This window comes from Anomaloglossus baeobatrachus, chromosome 4 (genome assembly GCF_048569485.1).
Source record: "Anomaloglossus baeobatrachus isolate aAnoBae1 chromosome 4, aAnoBae1.hap1, whole genome shotgun sequence".
Lineage (NCBI taxonomy): Eukaryota > Metazoa > Chordata > Amphibia > Anura > Aromobatidae > Anomaloglossus > Anomaloglossus baeobatrachus.
In genome coordinates this window covers 24610779-24631885 of record NC_134356.1, presented here as the reverse complement: position 1 = coordinate 24631885, position 21107 = coordinate 24610779, and the positions used below count along the sequence as shown (strand labels likewise).

Genomic DNA, 21107 nt, shown 5'->3' with positions numbered 1-21107 from the left:
ACCCATCCCTTGTAGACTCGCAGGCAGGGACCTCCATCCTCCTGTACCAGTCTGTGCCTTGTATTGTTTATGATTATTGTACTTGTCCCTATTATGTATACCCCTTTCACATGTAAAGCGCCATGGAATAAATGGCGTTATAATAATAACTAGAAGGTGGACCGATTCTAACGCATCGGGTATTCTAGAATTTATTGTGTAGTTAATGTATGATTTTTGTAATATATATAAATGTTGTTGTGTGTAGTTGCCAAGTGTTTGTGTAGGGCGCTGTACATGTTCTGGGTGTTGTCTGGGTATGGGAGTGTGTGAGAGCAGTGTTGTTTGTGTGTTGCATTGTGTGTGTTGCGTTGTTTGTGGAGCGCTGTGTGTCTGCAGCGTTGTGTGTGTTGCGCGGTTTGTGTGGGTGTGTGTGTGTGGGATGCGTGTGTGTGTTTTGGGGGAGGTATGTTTTGTGCAGTGTGTGTGTATTGCGTGGTGTGTGCGTATATTTGCGTGTGCCGCGGTGTTTGGTTGTTGGGTGTTGTGTGTGTGTGTGCGGCGTTGTCTGTGTGTGTGGGTGTCTGTGTAGAGCGGTGTTTGTGGTTCCCAGTGTGTGTGTGGTGTGTTGTGCGGTGTGTGTGTTTTGGGGGTAGGTGTGCACCCCCATCGTGCTCCATCTCCCATGCTGCGCACCCCCCAACGTGCTCCATCCCCCATGCTGCGCATCCCCATCGTGCTCCATCCCCCATGCTGCGCACCCCCATCGTGCTCCATCCCCCATGCTGCGCACCCCCATCGTGCTCCATCCTCCATGCTGCGCACCCCCATCATGTTTCATCCCCCATGCTGCACACTCCTATCGTGCTTCATCCCCTCATGCTGCAGACCCCCCATCGTGCTTCATCCCCCCATGCTGCGCACCCCTCAGAGAGGAGTATAATAGGAGGACTATAATAGGAGGAGTATAGTAGGAGTAGTAGTCCTGGGGAGAGAGGAGTATAATAGGAGGAGTAGTCCTGGGGGGAGGGGAGTATAATAGGAGGAGTAGTCGTGGGGGGTGAGGAGTATAATAGGAGTAGTCCTGGGGGGTGAGGAGTCTAATAGGAATAGTCCTGGGGGGAGGAGTCTAATAGGAGGAGTAGTCCTGGGGGGAGGGGAGTATAATAGGAGGAGTAGTCCTGGGGGGAGGGGAGTATAATAGGAGGAGTAGTCCTGGGGGGTGAGGAGTATAATAGGAGTAGTCCTGGGGGGTGAGGAGTCTAATAGGAATAGTCCTGGGGGGAGAGGAGTCTAATAGGAGGAGTAGTCCTGGGGGGAGAGGAGTCTAATAGGAGGAGTAGTCCTGGGGGGAGAGGAGTATAATAGGAGGAGTAGTCCTGGGGGGTGAGGAGTATAATAGGAGTAGTAGTCCTGGGGGGTGAGGAGTATAATAGGAGGAGTAGTCCTGGGGGAGAGGAGTATAATAGGAGTAGTAGTCCTGGGGGGTGAGGAGTATAATAGGAGGAGTAGTCCTGTGGGGAGAGGAGTATAATAGGAGGAGTAGTCCTGGGGGAGAGGAGTATAATAGGAGTAGTAGTCCTGGGGGGAGAGGAGTACAATAGGAGTAGTCCTGAGGGGAGAGGAGTCTAATAGGAGGAGTAGTCTTGGGGGTAGAGGAGTCTAATAGGAGGAGTAGTCCTGGGGGGAGAGGAGTCTAATAGGAGGAGTAGTCCTGGGGGGAGAGGAGTATAATAGAAGGAGTAGTCCTGGGGGGTGAGGAGTATAATAGGAGGAGTAGTCCTGTGGGGAGAGGAGTAATAGGAGGAGTAGTCCTGGGGAGAGAGGAGTATAATAGGAGGAGTAGTCCTGTGGGGAGAGGAGTAATAGGAGGAGTAGTCCTGGGGGGAGAGGAGTATAATAGGAGGAGTAGTCCTGGGGGGAGAGGAGTACAATAGGAGTAGTCCTGTGGGGAGAGCAGTAATAGGAGGAGTAGTCCTGGGGGGAGAGGAGTCTAATAGGAGGAGTAGTCCTGGGGGGAGGAGTCTAATACGTAGAGTGGTCTTGGGGGAAGGTGCATAGGTGCCCAATGTGTGTGGGGGCATGGCCGAGCGGGCAAAGTGTGCGGGGGGCGTAGCCGAGTAGGCAAAGTGTGCGGGGGCGTGGTCAAGCGGGCAAAGTGTGCGGGGGGCATGGCTTAGTGGGCAAAGTGTGCGGGAGGCATGGCCGAGCGGGCAATGCGTGTGGGGGGCCGGGCCGAGCTGCCAATGCGACGGTTGTCACTGTAATGACGTCATTGTGGCGCAAGACAGACAGAATAAGGCAATTATATATATAGATAATAAATATGTATAATAATAATAATACACCTGTGCTTCTTATACTCAGTTACTGGAGATATACCAGGCTCTGTGCTCGGCTTTTCCCTCAGATCACTGTGTGACTGACCCACTTACAGCAACAACATGAACAATGAGAAACAAATCCAACATTTTTTTTGTCTCCTCATATACAGTACAAACTTAAGGACCTTAATGATGTCACTGGTCATGTGTTCTAATGAGCCAATCACAATGTGTGTATACTTTCCAGTGGGAGGAGACTCGCAGGTCATTGTTATCCCACACATGTGCATTTGTGCACCTACTGCTTTCCTGCACGCCAAGACCCAGCCGTGCCTGAATAAGCTCGCAGCGGGAAAAAATTGTCTCAGCTCCCAGTGGCTCACATTAAGGAGACGGTTCTCTGTCTTCACTGCACATCACTACAGCCATGGCGTCTGCTGATCTGAGAGACGAGCTGCTCTGCTCCATCTGTCTGAGCACTTATACAGACCCTGTAATGCTGAGATGTGGACACAACTTCTGCCGGGTCTGTATTGATCATGTGCTGGATACACAGGACGAGTCTGGAGTTTATTCCTGTCCTGACTGCAGAGAAAGGTTTCAGGAGCGGCCGGCGCTGATGAGGGACATAGCTCTGCGTAACATAATGGAGAATATCCTGATTACTCCACCAACACAGACGGAAACCGGGATCTGCTGCACTTACTGTGTGGACTCTCCTGTACCTGCTGTTAGATCCTGTCTACACTGTGAGGCTTCTCTGTGTGAGAAACACCTGAGGGCTCACAGCAAATCACCAGAACACGTCTTATCTGATCCCAGCACTTCTCTGGAGAAACGGAAATGCTCTGTCCATAAGAAGATCCTGGAATATTACTGCACTGATGACGCGGCTTGTATCTGTGTGTCCTGCAGTTTGGCCGGAGAACATAGAGGACACCTGGTGGAGATGCTGGATGAGGCCTCTGAGAAGAAGAAGACGAAACTGAGAAATGTTCTCCAGAAACTGACCACAAAGAGACAGGAGACTGAGGAAAGAGCCCAGAGTCTGAAGGAGCAGAGGAGCAAAGCTAAAGAAAAAGCAGCTGGAGATGCCAAGAGAGTCACTGCCCTGTCTAGAGACATCAGGAGACGGGTGAATGACCTGGAGAAGAAGGTCCTGAGTGAGATCTCCAGGCAGGAAAAGAAAAAGTCACGGTCACTGTCTGCTCTGATCCATCAGCTGGAAATAAAGAAGGACGAGCTGTCCAGGAAGATGAGGCACATTGAGGAGCTGTGTAACATGACTGATCCACTGACCGTCTTACAGGAACCAGACACCGGGGACTTGTGTGATCCTGAGGAGGAGGGAGGTGATGAGGACACAGGAGGACATGATAAACCGCTCCATGATGGAGATGACCTGGATGTGGCTGTGCCATTAGGCACTTGAGGGCACGTGCCTAGGGCGGCGCCTTCCAGGGGGGCGGCGCCCAAACCAAAATTTAAAAAAAAAAAAAAATAATTTTTTTTTAAATCTTCCTCCCTCCCTCCTCCAAACTCTTTATTAAATCCGGCGCCTTTTTGGAGGAGGGAGGGAGCGCACAGTCATTTATAGTCGCGTCTATAACACGCGAATATAAATGACACTGTGAGCGTGCCGGCACTTACTTCCGGGGTCAGAGGAGCTGTAATCCGCTCCCCGCCCCGACGTGCTGCCGTGCGCTCACTGTGCAGAGGTCACAGCAGCGTGAGGCCGCGCAGAGGAGGACGGGAGCCGCCGCCGGAGATGGAGCCGCCGCCGGAGATGGAGCCGGAGATGGAGCCGCCGCCGGAGATGGAACCGCCGCCGAGCAAGATGTCAGATGCCGCCGCCACCGCCACCGCCACCGTGGAGAACGGGAGATGCAGCCTGGAGCAGGTAAGCGCTTTACAGCCGAAGACAGCGCCGAACAAGCAACCCGGGGGGGGCGCAACATGGAGGATGGGGGGATGGAACATGATATGGGGGCGCAACATGGAGGATGGGGGGGATGGAACATGATATGGGGGCGCAACATGGAGGATGGGGGGGATGGAACATGATATGGGGGCGCAACATGGAGGATGGGGGGGATGGAACATGATATGGGGGCGCAACATGGAGGATGGGGAGGATGGAACATGATATGGGGGCGCAACATGGAGGATGGGGGGATGGAACATGATATGGGGGCGCAACATGGAGGATGGGGGGGATGGAACATGATATGGGGGCGCAACATGGAGGATGGGGGGGATGGAACATGATATGGGGGCGCAACATGGAGGATGGGGGGGATGGAACATGATATGGGGGCGCAACATGGAGGATGGGGGGGATGGAACATGATATGGGGGCGCAACATGGAGGATGGGGGGGATGGAACATGATATGGGGGCGCAACATGGAGGATGGGGGGGATGGAACATGATATGGGGGCGCAACATGGAGGATGGGGGGGATGGAACATGATATGGGGGCGCAACATGGAGGATGGGGGGGATGGAACATGATATGGGGGCGCAACATGGAGGATGGGGGGGATGGAACATGATATGGGGGCGCAACATGGAGGATGGGGGGATGGAACATGATATGGGGGCGCAACATGGAGGATGAGGGGATGGAACATGATATGGGGGCGCAACATGGAGGATGGGATGCAGCATGATGTGGGGGTGCAACATGGAGGATGGGGGGGGATGCAGCATGATGTGGGGGCGCAACATGGAGGATGTGGGGATGGAACATGATGTGGGGGCGCAACATGGAGGATGGGGGGGATGCAGCATGATGTGGGGGTGCAACATGGAGGATGGGGGATGGAACATGATATGGGGGCGCAACATGGAGGATGGGGGGATGGAACATGATATGGGGGCGCAACATGGAGGATGGGGGGATGGAACATGATATGGGGGCGCAACATGGAGGATGGGGGGATGGAACATGATATGGGGGTGCAACATGGAGGATGGGGGGGATGGAACATGATATGGGGGGGCAACATGGAGGATGGGGGGATGGAACATGATATGGGGGCGCAACATGGAGGATGGGGGGATGGAACATGATATGGGGGCGCAACATGGAGGATGGGGGGATGGAACATGATATGGGGGCGCAACATGGAGGATGGGGGGATGGAACATGATGTGGGGGCGCAACATGGAGGATGGAGGGGATGCAGCATGATGTGGGGGTGCAACATGGAGGCTGGGGGGGGATGCTGCATGATATGGGGGCGCAACATGGAGGATGGGGGATGGAACATGATATGGGGGCGCAACATGGAGGATGGGGGAATGGAACATGATATGGGGGCGCAACATGGAGGATGGGGGGATGGAACATGATATGGGGGCGCAACATGGAGGATGGGGGGATGGAACATGATATGGGGGCGCAACATGGAGGATGGGGGGGATGGAACATGATATGGGGGCGCAACATGGAGGATGGGGGGGATGGAACATGATATGGGGGCGCAACATGGAGGATGGGGGGGATGGAACATGATGTGGGGCGCAACATGGAGGATGGGGGGGATGGAACATGATGTGGGGGCACAACATGGAGGATGGGGGGGATGCAGCATGATGTGGGGGCGCAACATGGAGGATGGGGGGGGATGCAGCATGATGTGGGGGTGCAACATGGAGGATGGGGGGATGGAACATGATATGGGGGCGCAACATGGAGGATGGGGGGATGGAACATGATATGGGGGCGCAACATGGAGGATGGGGGGATGGAACATGATATGGGGGCGCAACATGGAGGATGGGGGGGATGGAACATGATATGGGGGCGCAACATGGAGGATGGGGGGATGGAACATGATATGGGGCGCAACATGGAGGATGGGGGGGGATGCAGCATGATGTGGGGGCGCAACATGGAGGATGGGGGGGGATGCAGCATGATGTGGGGGTGCAACATGGAGGATGGGGGGATGGAACATGATGTGGGGGTGCAACATGGAGGATGGGGGGATGGAACATGATATGGGGGCGCAACATGGAGGATGGGGGGGATGGAACATGATATGGGGGCGCAACATGGAGGATGGGGGGATGGAACATGATATGGGGCGCAACATGGAGGATGGGGGGATGGAACATGATGTGGGGGCGCAACATGGAGGATGGGGGGGATGCAGCATGATGTGGGGGCGCAACATGGAGGATGGGGGGGGATGCAGCATGATGTGGGGGTGCAACATGGAGGATGGGGGGGGAAGCAGCATGATGTGGGGGCGCAACATGGAGGATGTGGGGATGGAACATGATGTGGGGGCGCAGCATGGAGGATGGGGGGGATGAAGCATGATGTGGGGGCGCAGCATGGAGGATGGGGGCGATGAAGCATGATGTGGGGGCGCAGCATGGAGGATGGGGGCGATGAAGCATGATGTGGGGGCGCAACATGGAGGATGGGGGGATGAAGCATGATGTGGGGGAGCAACATGGAGGATGTGGGGGCGCAACATGGGGATGGAGCATGATGTGGGGGCGCAGCATGGGGGATGGAGCAGAATGGGAAAATGAGGGAGGGTGGTGGACAGTATAGCAAATGGGAGTTACAGTATGGAGAATGAGAGGCATGGTATGGAGAATGGGGTAGCATGGGGGGGGGGCATGGTATGGAGAATGAGAGGCATGGTATGGAGAATGGGGTAGCACTGGGGGAGGCATGGTATGGAGAATGGGAAAGCATGGGGGGTGCTCGGTATGGAAGGGGAACCATGGTGGGCTTGGTATGGGGGGTCTTGATATGGAGAAGGGGCAGCATGGGGAGCGCTCAGTTAGGAGCCTGGAAGGGCTGGGTATACAGAATGCGAAGCATAAGGCTCATTATAGAGTGGGGACATCATGAGGGGGACAGTGAAGTGGGGGCTGCATGGAGAGGTGGGGACAGTGGAGGTTCATAAGTGAGGAAGGTCTGGAGGGTATAATTCAGTGGGGAGGACAGTGGGGGTTTTCATGTGAGGGGGCAGTGTAGTGGAAATGTTATAGGAGAGAATGTGGAGGCTGTATACTGTAAGTGACGCGGTGTGGGGTCATTCTTTGTGCTGTGAGATCAGTGATGGGCAGTTATTTATTCTTGGGCACAGCCTTGGGCTTACTTCGGGTGGTTACTCTTTAGTGAGAATTATGAGTCTCACCAGGTTTTTGCCACCTAATTTGAGAGCAGCATAATGTAGGGGCAGAGGTCCTGATTCCAGTGTTGTCACTTACTGGTCTGCTTAGTGTAGTTTTGATAACATCACTGTTTAATCAGCAGTAGTTATCATTACAGGACTACTTGGTGTGCTGCAGGTAGTCCAGCATATTCATGAGCTCTGTATAACTGCGAGATCTGCAGCAGAGAAAACGACAGCAAACAGCTCAGTAAGTGACACATCGCTGGAATCAGGGGCTCTGTCTCTACATTATGCTGCTCTCAGATGGGGGAGCAGAACCTGGTGACAGATTCCCTATACGGGCACCATGTGCTGCAGCAGACCAGACAAGAGGGGAGTCTTGGGAGACGCAGGACAATGTGTTGCTAAGAGCGATGACATTTTACTTTTACTCCCAAAATGGCAATTAATCTGCAGACACATTTATACAGGGGACGTCGCTCTGGCATATACAGTTTTACCTTAATATTATATATATGCAGACTGTTCTGTCCCCCCTGGTGCGGCCGATGTCTTGGTGCAGATGTGCACCGTCCTATTTGCATATTAAAGACAGTCCCTCATCCTTAGGTGAGAGTCAGTGCTGTTTAAAATCACTTAGCATTTCTGCACGTGTCCTGACACTGGAGGAGCAGAGTAGCACTCCAAGTGTCAGTGTGGGTGCGCCTGCAATGTGACTGCAGTGTCCGCGTGGGTGCGCCTGCAATGTGACTGCAGTGTCCGCGTGGGTGCGCCTGCAATGTGACTCCAGTGTCCGCGTGGGTGCGCCTGCAATGTGACTCCAGTGTCCGCGTGGGTGCGCCTGCAGTGTGACTGCAGTGTCCGCGTGGGTGCGCCTGCAGTGTGACTGCAGTGTCCGCGTGGGTGCGCATGCAATGTGACTGCAGTGTCCGCGTGTGTGCGCATGCAATGTGATGCAGGTACGTTCTGACACCTGGTTGCTGCCTGTATTTGACTGCCGATTCAATGAGGAAGGTTGTTGAAGTGAGCAGAGAGCACATCACAGCGCCGTGTCCCCCTCCTCACTGTGCTCCTCCTGTGTTGGATGCACACATGCACTGACGCTTGGAGTGTGCCGCTGTGCTCCTCCTGTGTTGTGTGCACACCCGCACTGACGCTTGGTGTGTGCCGCTGTGCTCCTCCTGTGTTGGATGCACACATGCACTGACGCTTGGTGTGTGCCGCTGTGCTCCTCCTGTGTTGGATGCACACATGCACTGACGCTTGGTGTGTGCCGCTGTGCTCCTCCTGTGTTGGATGCACACATGCACTGATGCTTGGAGTGTGCCGCTGTGCTCCTCCTGTGTTGGATGCACACATGCACTGACGCTTGGAGTGTGCCGCTGTGCTCCTCCTGTGTTGTGTGCACACCCGCACTGACGCTTGGAGTGTGCCGCTGTGCTCCTCCTGTGTTGGATGCACACATGCACTGACGCTTGGTGTGTGCCGCTGTGCTCCTCCTGTGTTGGATGCACACATGCACTGACGCTTGGTGTGTGCCGCTGTGCTACTCCTGTGTTGTGTGCACACCCGCACTGACGCTTGGCGTGTGCCGCTGTGCTCCTTCTGTGTTGTGTGCACACCCGCACTGACGCTTGGAGTGTGCCGCTGTGCTCCTCCTGTGTTGGATGCACACATGCACTGACGCTTGGAGTGTGCCACAGTGTTGGGTGCGGTGCAGCAGGAGATCTGGTGTTACGGTGCTCACTCCCACCAATGGATCACTATTAATCAAGACAAAGGCCTGGCTAGTATTTTCCTATATTCGGTGGTATCGTGCACCAGGCTTAGGCCGCGCAGAAATGTCCTCATTTTCATATCAAATGTGGCTTTTTCAGTGAACATTAAAGGGAACCTGTTACACCCTTTTTCAATTCTAAACTGCCCCCCCTCTTGTTAGTGACGCAATGTAAGTGATGCACATTTTCTGACTAACAAGACAATGGAGCAGTTTAATATTAAAGGTCGTGACCAGTTCCTTTTAAGCTGAACTCTATATGGGTGGGATTATTTCTCCACAGATCATGTCCCACCATATAAATATTTCCGCAGTCTAGGTGTCATTTTGGGGTGACAGATTCCCTTTAAGTCAGCTTAAAAATCATCTCACCTGACGAATGAAAGTTTTTTGTCGTGCATCGGGTGATGGACACTGTTTAGATAAATCAGTTTCCCATCTTTGGCTGCAGTGTTAATGCTGCTTTAAAGGGTTTTCTCACATTGGGAACTTACCCCCTATCCTTGGGATGGGGAATAACTTTCCAATCGCTGGGGGTCCGACTACCGTGGCCCCGAGTGTTTCCCAGAACCAGAACATGCAGACAGAATGGATTCCGGGAGTAAAATTTCATAGTCCTGTCTCCTGAGCTGTGCACTTAAGAGGTCTTTTGAGCAATTGGTGGGGGTCTCAAGTCCCACCCCATGATGCCCCTTCTCCCTACTGAGCCCACCTCTGCCCTACTAATCTCCTCAGAATTAATGGACCTAAACCTATAAGATCTCGTCCGAAAGTTAAGTCTACTGCCTGGGACTAATCAGTATTGTGGTTCTTATATGGTCCACAGTCTAATGGTGGCTGGTAACAACTACCAGCATCTCCTTACCATTGTTAAGGACATACTGAGAGTTGTACGTTAATGCAATACATAGATGTATATGGGTCTAACCTGACACTCCACTTGATTGCTGTGTGAATTTGGCATTGTATTCATGTACTGATGGTGGTTTTGGCGATGTATTGTCTTCAGGGTGGGTTTGGTGATGTTATTGTGTTTAGGGTGGTTTTGGTGATATTACTGTATTGACAGTAGTTCTGTTGATGTATTACTGTACTAACTGTGGTTTTGGTTACGTATTATAGTATGTAGTGTGGTTTTAGTTATGTATTACTGTACTGATGGTGGTTCTGGTGATAGTCATGTGGCTGTTGTAATCTTTACCTTATCAGTCTTGATCCTAAAACATAGGGTCAGCGTGCTGGACTAAAAATACAGCTATCTGCATGTCTGTCAGCCGAATAAGTAATAGACTAAAGCCCCCATACACTATAGTCTGATTTTTAGGCCGGCAGCTATCTTGCTCGGCTCTCCCATATACAGGAGCACTCATTCTGCCAATTGTTTCTGTGTTCTTTATTAGAGCCGCTGCTGGACATCTCCGACAGCAGCTTATCATTTAGAGGATAATAGGATCTACACTCCGTAATTGGACATGCTGGATCCTTATTCCCCTGACAATCAGAAGTTAGAGCCCCCATTCACATTGGGCTTTCAGCAGAACCTGTCGATATTGGCGGGTTTAGACAACTTTAGGTTAATGTGTATGGAGGTCTTAACTACTATCTGAAGGCTCTGGGCTCTATCAGGGAATGTGCACACGTCTTGTAGATGTCTGTGAACCCCCGGAATTATTCAGACAGAAAACACTTTAGGACAGTCATCATTTTATCCTGAAGCAAATATTTATTTTTTTGCTGTGGCTTCTTGGTTGTTTTTTCCAACATCTTTTAGCTACTGGATTTTACTTATTTTTTTAAATGAAGTAGTAAGCGGCATCCAAGCAGCAGCCGCCATATAATAGCCGGTCACAACTAGTAAGCGGCATCCAAGCAGAAGCCGCCATATAATGGCCGGTCACAACTAGTAAGCGGCATCCAAGCAGCAGGCGCCATATAATGGCCGGTCACGACTAGTAAGCGGCATCCAAGCAGCAGGCGCCATATAATGGCCGGTCACGACTAGTAAGCGGCATCCAAGCAGCAGGCGCCATATAATGGCCGGTCACGACTAGTAACCAGCATCCAAGCAGCAGGCGCCATATAATGGCCGGTCACAACTAGTAAGCGGCATCCAAGCAGCAGCCGCCATATAATGGACCGGTCACAACTAGTAAGCGGCATCCAAGCAGCAGGCGCCATATAATGGCCGGTCACAACTAGTAACCAGCATCCAAGCAGCAGGCGCCATATAATGGCCGGTCACAACTAGTAAGCGGCATCCAAGCAGCAGGCGCCATATAATGGACCGGTCACTGTCAGCCGCTTCATGTCTGAGGAAACCTGACGCGCTTAAAAAAACTCCAAAGACTGAACATATGGACAGCAAGTCGTTTTACATTGCAGTGTATGAGTTCATTTCCTTAATATTTAGAGTTTGGGTTTTTTGGGCGGGTTATAGGGCGGATCTGTCTGGAAAAAAAAAAAAGCTGTGTGCACATACCCGTAATCTGACTGATCAGAAGGGGGCGCCACCACTGACAGTGCCTAGGGCAGCAAAAACCCCAAATACGGCCCTGCTCACACACATTACACACATTATGTGAGGTAATAACAGGTATAAGGAGGGGGATCTATGTGGAGGGTCCTGCAGACATATTACTGGATGTAAACACAGCTGGTAATAATATCCATATATCAGACGACCTGAAAACTGCGACCTGCACAGAAGAGAACCAGAAACATCCAGAAACAACAGAGAGATTCCAGTATAATCAGGTGATGAGCAGGAGGGGATTTACCTCAGGACGACATTACTGGGATGTGGAGGGCAGTGGGTCAGGGGGGTGGAGGGTGGGGATCTGTTATCCCAGTATAGACAGGAGTGGAGATCGGTCACTGATTGGAAATAATAACAAGTCCTGGAGTTTGAGGAGATATGATAATCAGTTTTCAGTGAGACATGACAGTGAAGAGATCCAGTTACCTGACAAGATCTCCAGTGAAAGAATCAGGATACATCTGGATTATGGGGCCGGGCAGTTGTCCTTTTATGAGCTGTGTGACCCCATCAGACACTTACACACCTTCACTGCCGCCTTCTCTGAGCCCCTTCATGCTGCATTATTTGTATATGATGGTTCTATAAAGATATTGGGGGGTAAACAGTAATTGGGAGAAATTATGAATATGTAAGATATCTTGGCAGATGCTGGAGACAGAACTAAGCTTTTATAGCTGAATCATTTGACCAACTGGATGAATAAGATGGTGGGATACAGGGGATGATCGCTACATGGCAGCTGTCACCAGGACTAGACGCCATGGGTGTATGATCAGCCGTGCAGGTATATAGTGATATATCTTCAGTTGCTACTATAATATACTGGTGATTATATACTCTAGGAATAATACTCATTTATTAACAATTGAAGTTGGTTTATTTTCTTATTGGGAAATTGTTTTCCTGTGTTTTAGGTTTAACTACAAGATTTAAAAATTACAACAATAAAGTACAATGGAGAGAGGTGTCCTGATGTGAATACACTTAAAAGCAGCTAGAAAAATATAAAAATGGCACAAAAGGTGGCACTGAGGTATGCTATTGAAAGGGTTAAATGGGCCACTGATGTCACCTCACCAATATACAGATAGTGATGCCCCACATCAAACTTAGGTCACTCCAGTCTGGCCCAAATGGGTTCTGAGCATCACAACTGACATCAAAGTGGGATGACAGTTGATTTTAACAATTTGAATTAGTAACTGGTGTTTATTAGGGGTTAATGGATTGGGGCCCAGAACCAATTTGGGCCAAGCTGAAGTGATCTGAGTTAGATGAGGGGCATCACTATTTGTGTATTGTTGATATGAGATCAATGGCCCACATGATTTAACCCTTTCAATAACATATTTCGGTGCCCGCTTGATGTCCATTTTTGGGCCAGTTTTACATATTTTTTGTTATTTTTAAGTGTACTCACATCAGCGCTCCTCACTGCATTGTATTTTACTTGCTATGATTCTTAAATGTTGATGTTAAACCTGTAAGAAAAGCAGAAAATAAATAATTGCCAAATAAGAAACTAACGTCAGCACCGTCATCAATTATCCTTGTGTAGCATTGTGGATAATTCTTTCATGTGTCTTTGTTGTAATTCCCAGGTATTAAACATTATGGTTTGGCTTTATTTATTTCTCCATTAATTATTTTAATTAGTGGCTTTATTTTCTGGTCCAATCATAAATTGTTATACACCAGCTTCTTACCTTCCGGACTGCCAGGACCCATTACTGCGCATTTACAGGGCACTATTTTGAGGATCATGTGTTCCGAAACTGTCTGCCAATCACCTGCTGAACTATAGGAATCACCAAGCCACCTCCATTCTTCACTATAGGCATCACTGAACTTCCGCCATGTTTCTTTGTAGACACCACTGAGCCCCCGCCATGCTTCACTTCAGAGATTTCTTTTCAGCGGATGCTTCATTCTTCTTCCATCAGACATACCACTGATCCAAAGATCCAAAAAGTTTAGGTTCATCTCTTATCGCTCCCCAAACTTCTGTGGCTTATTTAAATGGTTTTCAGCATAGTGGAGACAACTTTTGCAGTCATTTGAGGTGTACGTCATTTTTTGGGGGTCGAGAGGTATGGAGACTTTTCCTTTCCATTCAGTATGTGTCTTAGGCCTCATTGAGAGTTCTTTTTTTTTGCACACGAGTTATATCTGTGGTTTTTACAGATAGCACTGGTACCTATTATAGTCTTTGCAGCTGTTCACATGTCCATGCAGTTTTGTGATCCGAGTGGTGTGTCCAAGATCACCACAATCTGTCCGATTTTGATTTGAGTCTGGATCAAACTCCACAATAGAGGTCTGTGTGTCCTTGAATAACAATCGGACAGTATTTGAATGTCAATGAGAAAGCCGCGGAGACACCATCACATGTTTCTCAACGCTGGCAGGAAACTAGCCAGGTCTTTCACCGGGAAGGAACAACCACGGGAAGGGCAGTCTCCAGTCAAGGAGACCACCTATACCAAACATGGTATCCATCCACAGACAGCCGTTTCGGGGTATTTGCCCCTCATCAGTGTGGAGTAGGAATCTGGCTAGTGGGGGCAATGCCTAGTAAAAGACTACTTAAGCAAGCATTGTTGACCTTAGGGAGATCAACATATCCACTGCGGAGACACCATCACGTGTTTCTCAACGCAGTGATTCTAGAGCAAAGCCCCCTGGGAAGTATGCAAATGAGAAAGCCGCGGAGACACCATCACATGTTTCTCAACGCTGGCAGGAAACTAGCCAGGTCTTTCACCGGGAAGGTGTTGATCTCCCTAAGGTCAACAATGCTTGCTTAAGTAGTACTTGAATGTCATCGATGTGTTCTGGTCTGCCATCAGGGCATTACAACCGTGACTGGTGTATGGGGCCCGGTGAAGAGGGGGGCTCAGCCAGGCCCAGGGTAATTACTTAACTTTATTAAGCCCAGGGCTGGCCGGGCCCCCCCTCTTAACCAGTCTACAGCCATAGCAGAGGGGCCCGGCCATGTCACTACTGCCACTACACATTGCCAATTTGCATGACATGCAAATTAACCATGTGTGCTGGAGGCAGAATCAGTGGGACAGAGCAGGGCTCAGCATTTAGCACTGTGAAGAGGTCACTTTGTGAGCTTGTCTCTCTACTGCAGGAAAGCAGTGGTGGCGAGAACTAGGCAGCCGGTGGGGACAGGTAACCACTCTGTGAGCCGAAGAAAGGAGCGGGACGATCGCCAGGGGTGGTGGGGGAGCCTGCTGACCCCAGTCCCTCCCTTGCTTCAGCTTTATATGTGTCAGAAGGCGCATATCCAGCTGAAATGCATCGCCGCTCAGAGACACCCCACAACGTGGAAGCTTGGGAGGGTGAGTAATTTTTTTTTTCTTTTTGCGGCAAATACGCCAGGAGAAGCCCAGAAAGGGAATATATATGCCAGGATATGGACATACCAAGAAAGGTACAGAAACCAGGATGGGTACATATATACCAGAATGTGCCCAGCAGGGGTATATATTTACCAGGAGGAACCCAGGATGGGCTTTATACACCAGGATGGGGACAAATAATCCGGGATGGGGACATATATACCAAGAGTGACCAAGGGAGGCGACATATATACCAGGAGAAGGACATATATGCTAGGAAGGGGACAAAATAAACCAAGATAAGCCCAGGAGGGGAACATACATACCAGGAAGAGTCCAGAAAGGGGATATATATACCAGAAGGAGGACTTACCAGGAGGATATTATACAGAGAGGCAGTGTGTGGGGAGGAGATAGTATACACAGGGGTAGTGTGTGTCTGAAGATATTATAAGGAGGGGCGGGGTGTGTGGGGGGATATTGTACCGAGGGGAAGTGTCGGGGGGATATTATATAAAGAGGCAGTGTGTGTGAGAGAGATATTATACAGAAGGGTAGAGAGTGTGTGGGGATATTATACATAGGTTGCAGTATGGGAGAGATATAATGGAGAGAGGCAGTGTAGAGGGTGTATTATGGAGAGAGACAGTGTAGAGGGTGTATTATGGAGAGAGACAGTGTAGAGAGTGTATTATGGAGAGAGACAGTGTAGAGAGTGTATTATGGAGAGGGGCGGTGTATAGAGTGTATTATGGAAAGCCGCGGTGTGGACGGTGTATTATGGAGAGAAGCGGTTGGGAAGGTGTATTATGGAGAGAAGCGGTGGGGAAGGTGTATTATGGAGAGAAGCGGTGGGAAAGAAGAGGGGTGGTGTGAATAATTTTCTGAGGGAAAAACTTCATTTTCTGGAACAACTTCAAGGGTGCTTACCCTTTTGCCCATGATTGTGTGTGCATATATGTTTTTGCAAGAGTGGCGGTAGACTGTGGAAGGTTTGAGGGGTGGAGGCGGAGTGGGGGTGGACCCTGGAAGGAATTTCTAGGGGGCCCAAAAATTTTGGCAGTATGGGGCCCTGAAATTCCTAGTGGCAGCCCTGCATGTCCTGTGTGTTTTTCCACAAACTAGTTGTAGTTGACAGGAGAATCCTCTTTTTTTTCCCCTCAGAGGAAGGCCGACCCTCTGTCTCCTCAGGAATCTGGTGGGATCCTGTGATGGAGGCTGATGTGGGGACCTTTTCTAGTCTAACCTGAGTGGTTAGTATGTTATTGTGGTAAATCTATATAACATCTAAATATTACTGAATACTATTTTCCTATGGTGTATTACATTACCGTAGAATTTACACTGTGTCCTAATGTTCCACGTTTTATCTAAAAAGCCACCATTATGGGAACCTGTGAGTACGTTTTTCCTATTGGAAGCAGCAGTATAGCTGTATAGGCGCTTGTTCAAGATAAATATGTATATATATATATTTCTGTAGAGATCTGATCACATAGAAGCCATATGTAGATTATGCTGGAGGTGCACTGGTGCCGCTCAATGCACTTGGACGGCTTCTACGTGGGATATTGATTGTGTAAAGTTTATTATAACACATTGAGGTCAAGCGTCTTTTTCATATTGCACAGAGTTACTGGACTACAACTCCCAGCATACTCTCTGTATCCATTGTAAAAGTACATAGAACAGAAATCTGTCACGCTTCCCAGTCCCCGTGCCCCGCTCTCCGGTCCCCGTGGCCCGCTCCCCGCTTCCCGGCAGCGTCCCCGACTCACCACTCCGGTCCCGGCCTCCTCTTCCTCGCCTGCGCCCTCCATGCGTCCAGCTCCCCGCTCCCGGCGCTCCTCAGCGACGTGGGACACCCTGCCGGGCACCCCTGCTTCCTCTGCACCGCTCCCTGGACTGGCTTCTGGCACACGGGCCTCGCGCATGCGCATTAGGGCGAGCGCGCGGTCATTGACCCTTTCTTAAAGGGCCAGCACCTTGAAACAGGAAATTGCATTGGCAGGTACAGGGTATATTAGGATTCTCTTTCCTGGTGGGCGGGGCCTGTTCTACGTGTTTAGTAAGCTAGGAGTTCAGGTCCCCGTATTGCTTTGCCCTGTATTAACCCTGTCTGTCTCGCAGAGCCTGTCCTGCCACGCCAGCCGCTCCGAACCACGTCCATTCCAGCACCCTGACGGTGACTTCGGCGGATGTTCCACCACCTCTGCAGCTCTGCCAGTCTCCAGTCCCTGGCTCCGTTCGGTGACCCGTCCCATCGCTCAGCAGGTTCCGGATCCCGCCTGGCCCTTCAACCCGGCCTTGGACCCTGAGCCTCGTCACCCGGACTACCGTCCAGAACTCCGTGTGTTCAGCAACATCCACCTTTCCAGCTCCCCTATGGACTGTCTGGCTACCAATAGTGCTTCGGCTGCCGTGCATCAAGACCCTCGGGTGGGGTGACCGGCCTGGCTGCCTCCTCAGGAGAAAACGGTGTACGGTCCAGAGTTTCCACCACCCAGACGTAACAAAATCTAAACGCAACACTTTTGTTTTTGCTCCCATTCATCATCAGCTTAACTCAAAGATCTAAGATTTTTTTCTTTGGACAGAAAAGGTATTTTTCTCTCAAATATTGTTCACAAATATGTCTAAGGCTATGTTCACACACTGCGTTTTTTATCTGCGTTTTTGGTGCGTTTTTGTTGCAGAAATTTCTTGAGAAATTCTTGTAACCTTTCTGCAGACATTCCCCAGCAAAACCTATGGCAAAAAACATTAGCTGTGCGCACACTGCGTTTTTTTCTTAAGAAAATTCTTTCAGTAGATTTTCTTAAGAAAAAGAATGTGCATGTCACTTCTTTTCTGCAGCTAACTGCGTTATTTGCCATAGATAATGGTACAATAACGCAGGGAGCAACCAGCGGTAAAAACGCATCGAAAACACCAAATCGCGGTAAAAACGCAGGTGCGCTAATCCTTCACTCTCAAGAAATGTCTTAAGAAATTTTCTTGAGAAAAATCCTTTTTCTAGTGTGCACATAGCCTTAGGCCTCTTTTACACGTCCATGAAAATCACGCACGTTTTTCACAGACGTGTCAAAGGTGTGTATTGCCCTCGGTGAGCTGTGTGTATGGCACACGTGTGTTCTCCGTGTGTTAGTTGTGATAACACAGGGAGAACGGGAACTATCTACTCACCTGTCCCTGGCGTCGCTGTCCGTGGTGCTGATCTTCGGTCTCCTTTCCTGCCGCTGCTGCTTCCGGCCGCAGTGAAGTGAATATTCAATGAGCATAATGAGCAGCGGTTGGAAGCAAGTGACAGCAGCGGCAGAGACAGCAGGGCAGGAGAAGGTGAGGGTTTTTTTCTCATAGACACATGTCTTTTCTCCGGTGCGTGTCACACGGAACACATCCGTGTGGTCCGTTTGCATTACGTGTGACACGTTTGCGTTCCGTGTGACACTCGTGATGCTGGAGAGAAAACGGACATGTTGCCGTGAGAAACACACGGAAGTACGGAACGGACACATGTTCCGTGCGAAAATACTTACGTGTGTCCAAAACCATAGGAATACATAGCTCTACATGTGTACGTGTCTCCGATACGTGAGAAAACTGTCAAACACATACCGGAGGCACGTACGTGTGAAAGAGGCCTTAATGAGCACTTTTCTTTTCCCAAGGTAATCCATCCACCTCACAAGTGTGACATATCAAGATGCTGACTAGATAACAGGATTATTGCCCAGGTGTGCTTTAGGCTGATGAGCATGATTATTGCACAGGTGTGACTTAGGCTGATGAGCATGATTATTGCCCAGGTGTGCCTTAGGCTGATGAGCATGATTATTGCACAGTTGTGCCTTAGGCTGATGAGCATGATTATTGCACAGGTGTGCCTTAGGCTGGCCACAATTAAAGGCCACTCTATAATGTGCAGTTTTACAATATGGAGGGGCTTTAGGGAGGTAAAAAAAAACTGTCAGTATTTGGTGTGACCTCCATTTACCAGTCTGCCATCTGACCTGTATAGTGAAAACCGGGATTCATCTGTGAAGAGAAACCACTTCAATGTTCAAGACACCATAGAATGTGAGCATTTTCCCAGTCAAGTGAGTTATGGTGACAAACTCCCATCAGGTAGAAAGGGGAGAAAACAATAGAGTATAGATATATTACATAAAAATAAAAGCGATAACAAAAAAAAATGACTGGATCGAAAGTTACAGGAATAGCGCAGATTTCTGCGGAGTGAAGCCCTCCAATTAGGAAATGGTGCAGGTTTACAGCACGCTATACTGCACAGAATTGAACAATGGCTCTATATCAGAATCTGCTTACTAGGTAATAGTCACGCCACTTAATGACCTAAGATGGGGACTGGTAAATTGGATGTGGCTTAGGTATCAAAAATAAGATCACCAGTCTTAAGAATATGTGCCCCCCTGGAGATTCTAAGTGGGATATATTAATGCCTTATTTCCGATCATGATTTTAGCTTTCTATAGATATGAAACATGGCACATACGATATCCATGTAGCTGATAATAATTCATTTTTACGAAGACTTGATTACACACAGGTGGATTATATTTATCATCATCAGTCATTTAAATAAAATAAGCAATAAATTTCGTTCAACTTCACAATTGTGTCCCACTTGTTGATTCTTCACAATAACATTAAAATTTTTATCTTTATGGTTGAAATGTGGGAAAAGGTTGAAAAATACAGGGGGCCGAATACTTTCGCAAGGCACTGTATCTAATCCTATCATGTGAGATCCTGTCTGCTGAGCCACGTATCTAATCCTATCCTGTGTGATACCGTCTGCTAAGTTGTGTATCTAATCCCATTATTTGTGATTCCGTCTACTCAGTTGTGTATCTAATCGTAAGGCCACTTTACACACAGAGATAAATCTGCAGCAGATCTGTGGTTGCAGTGAAATTGTGGACAATCAGTGCCAGGTTTGTGGCTGTGTACAAATGGAACAATATGTCCATGATTTCACTGCAACCACAGATCTGCCAAAGATTTATCTGTGTGTGTAAAGTGGCCTTTATCCTGTGTGATACTGTCTGCTGAGCCTCTCTCTCCTCTTTACATCTTAGGCCTCCTTCACACTTGTGTGTCTCCGGTACGTATGATGTCTGTTTCCACACGTACTGGAGACATGATCACAAGTAGACCCATTAAAATCAAAGGGTTCGCACACACATCCGTGTGGAGCATATGCATGTCCTTGTGCTCAACATGGTGACATGTCCATTTTCTGCTGGCAGCACGGATGTCACATGGACCACACACTGATGTGATCCGTGTGACATGTTCCGGAGAAACATGGCACTTAAAAAAGAAAAGAATTTCCATACTTACCTGTCTTTGACACTGCTGTTGCTTCCGGTCCCGCTCATTATGCTCATGAATTTTCACTGTACTGACTGCAACAGAGGACCCAGAAGTAAATGGGAGAGCATCGCCGGAGACAGGTAAGTTCATGCTGACACGGACAGCACAAGTAGAACACACACACGGACACACATATGGCCTTACACACCTTCCCCAAGGACCGTGCAAAACGTTTGTTTTTTGCATGAATGTGTGAAGGGGAATTTACCCAGAGGCCTCCCGTGTACCAAGCAGGGGTCTCTGGAAAATGGAAAATGACTAAAAATCTCCATTGCCATCCATTATACTTGATTCAAGCACCTGAGCATTCTAGTGCTCGCCCATCACTATTAAAAAGTTATAAAAAATAGATTACACCATTTAATTTTATATAATGAAGGAAGGAAAAGGCATAGTGTCCAGCAAATGGCCATGAAGAAGGCTTAATCACGTAGACTTTCAGGGTGACTGCTACACAATACTGCCTGTATATTTGTTTCCTGGATCTTTTAATATAAATAATTTAATATAAAGGATTTAAAGTTACTTTTCGTGAACATTGGAATTCCTTATTCGCCGGACCCTGCCCCTTTTCCTTGCTTCATTATATGA

General features: G+C 49.3%; 1 protein-coding gene across 3 annotated transcripts; it reads left to right on the top strand.

Moving 5' to 3' along the window:
• The first annotated feature begins 2561 nt into the window (after positions 1 to 2561).
• Positions 2562 to 19725, top strand: LOC142302773 (E3 ubiquitin/ISG15 ligase TRIM25-like). 3 transcript variants are annotated; one of them, XR_012752972.1, is made up of 2 exons: positions 2562 to 4203; positions 17247 to 19725. XR_012752972.1 is itself a non-coding variant. In XM_075343884.1 (2 exons), the coding sequence occupies exons 1-2, from the start codon at positions 2731 to 2733 to the stop codon at positions 12372 to 12374; spliced, it is 1602 nt and encodes a 533-aa protein (XP_075199999.1). In that variant the 5' UTR covers positions 2562 to 2730; the 3' UTR covers positions 12375 to 14157. The 3 variants fall into 3 exon arrangements, 1 of the variants encoding a protein (XP_075199999.1); XR_012752971.1 differs by having other exon boundaries at positions 16281 to 19725; XM_075343884.1 differs by lacking the exon at positions 17247 to 19725 and adding an exon at positions 11760 to 14157 and having other exon boundaries at positions 2562 to 3717.
• Positions 19726 to 21107: the final 1382 nt, after the last annotated feature.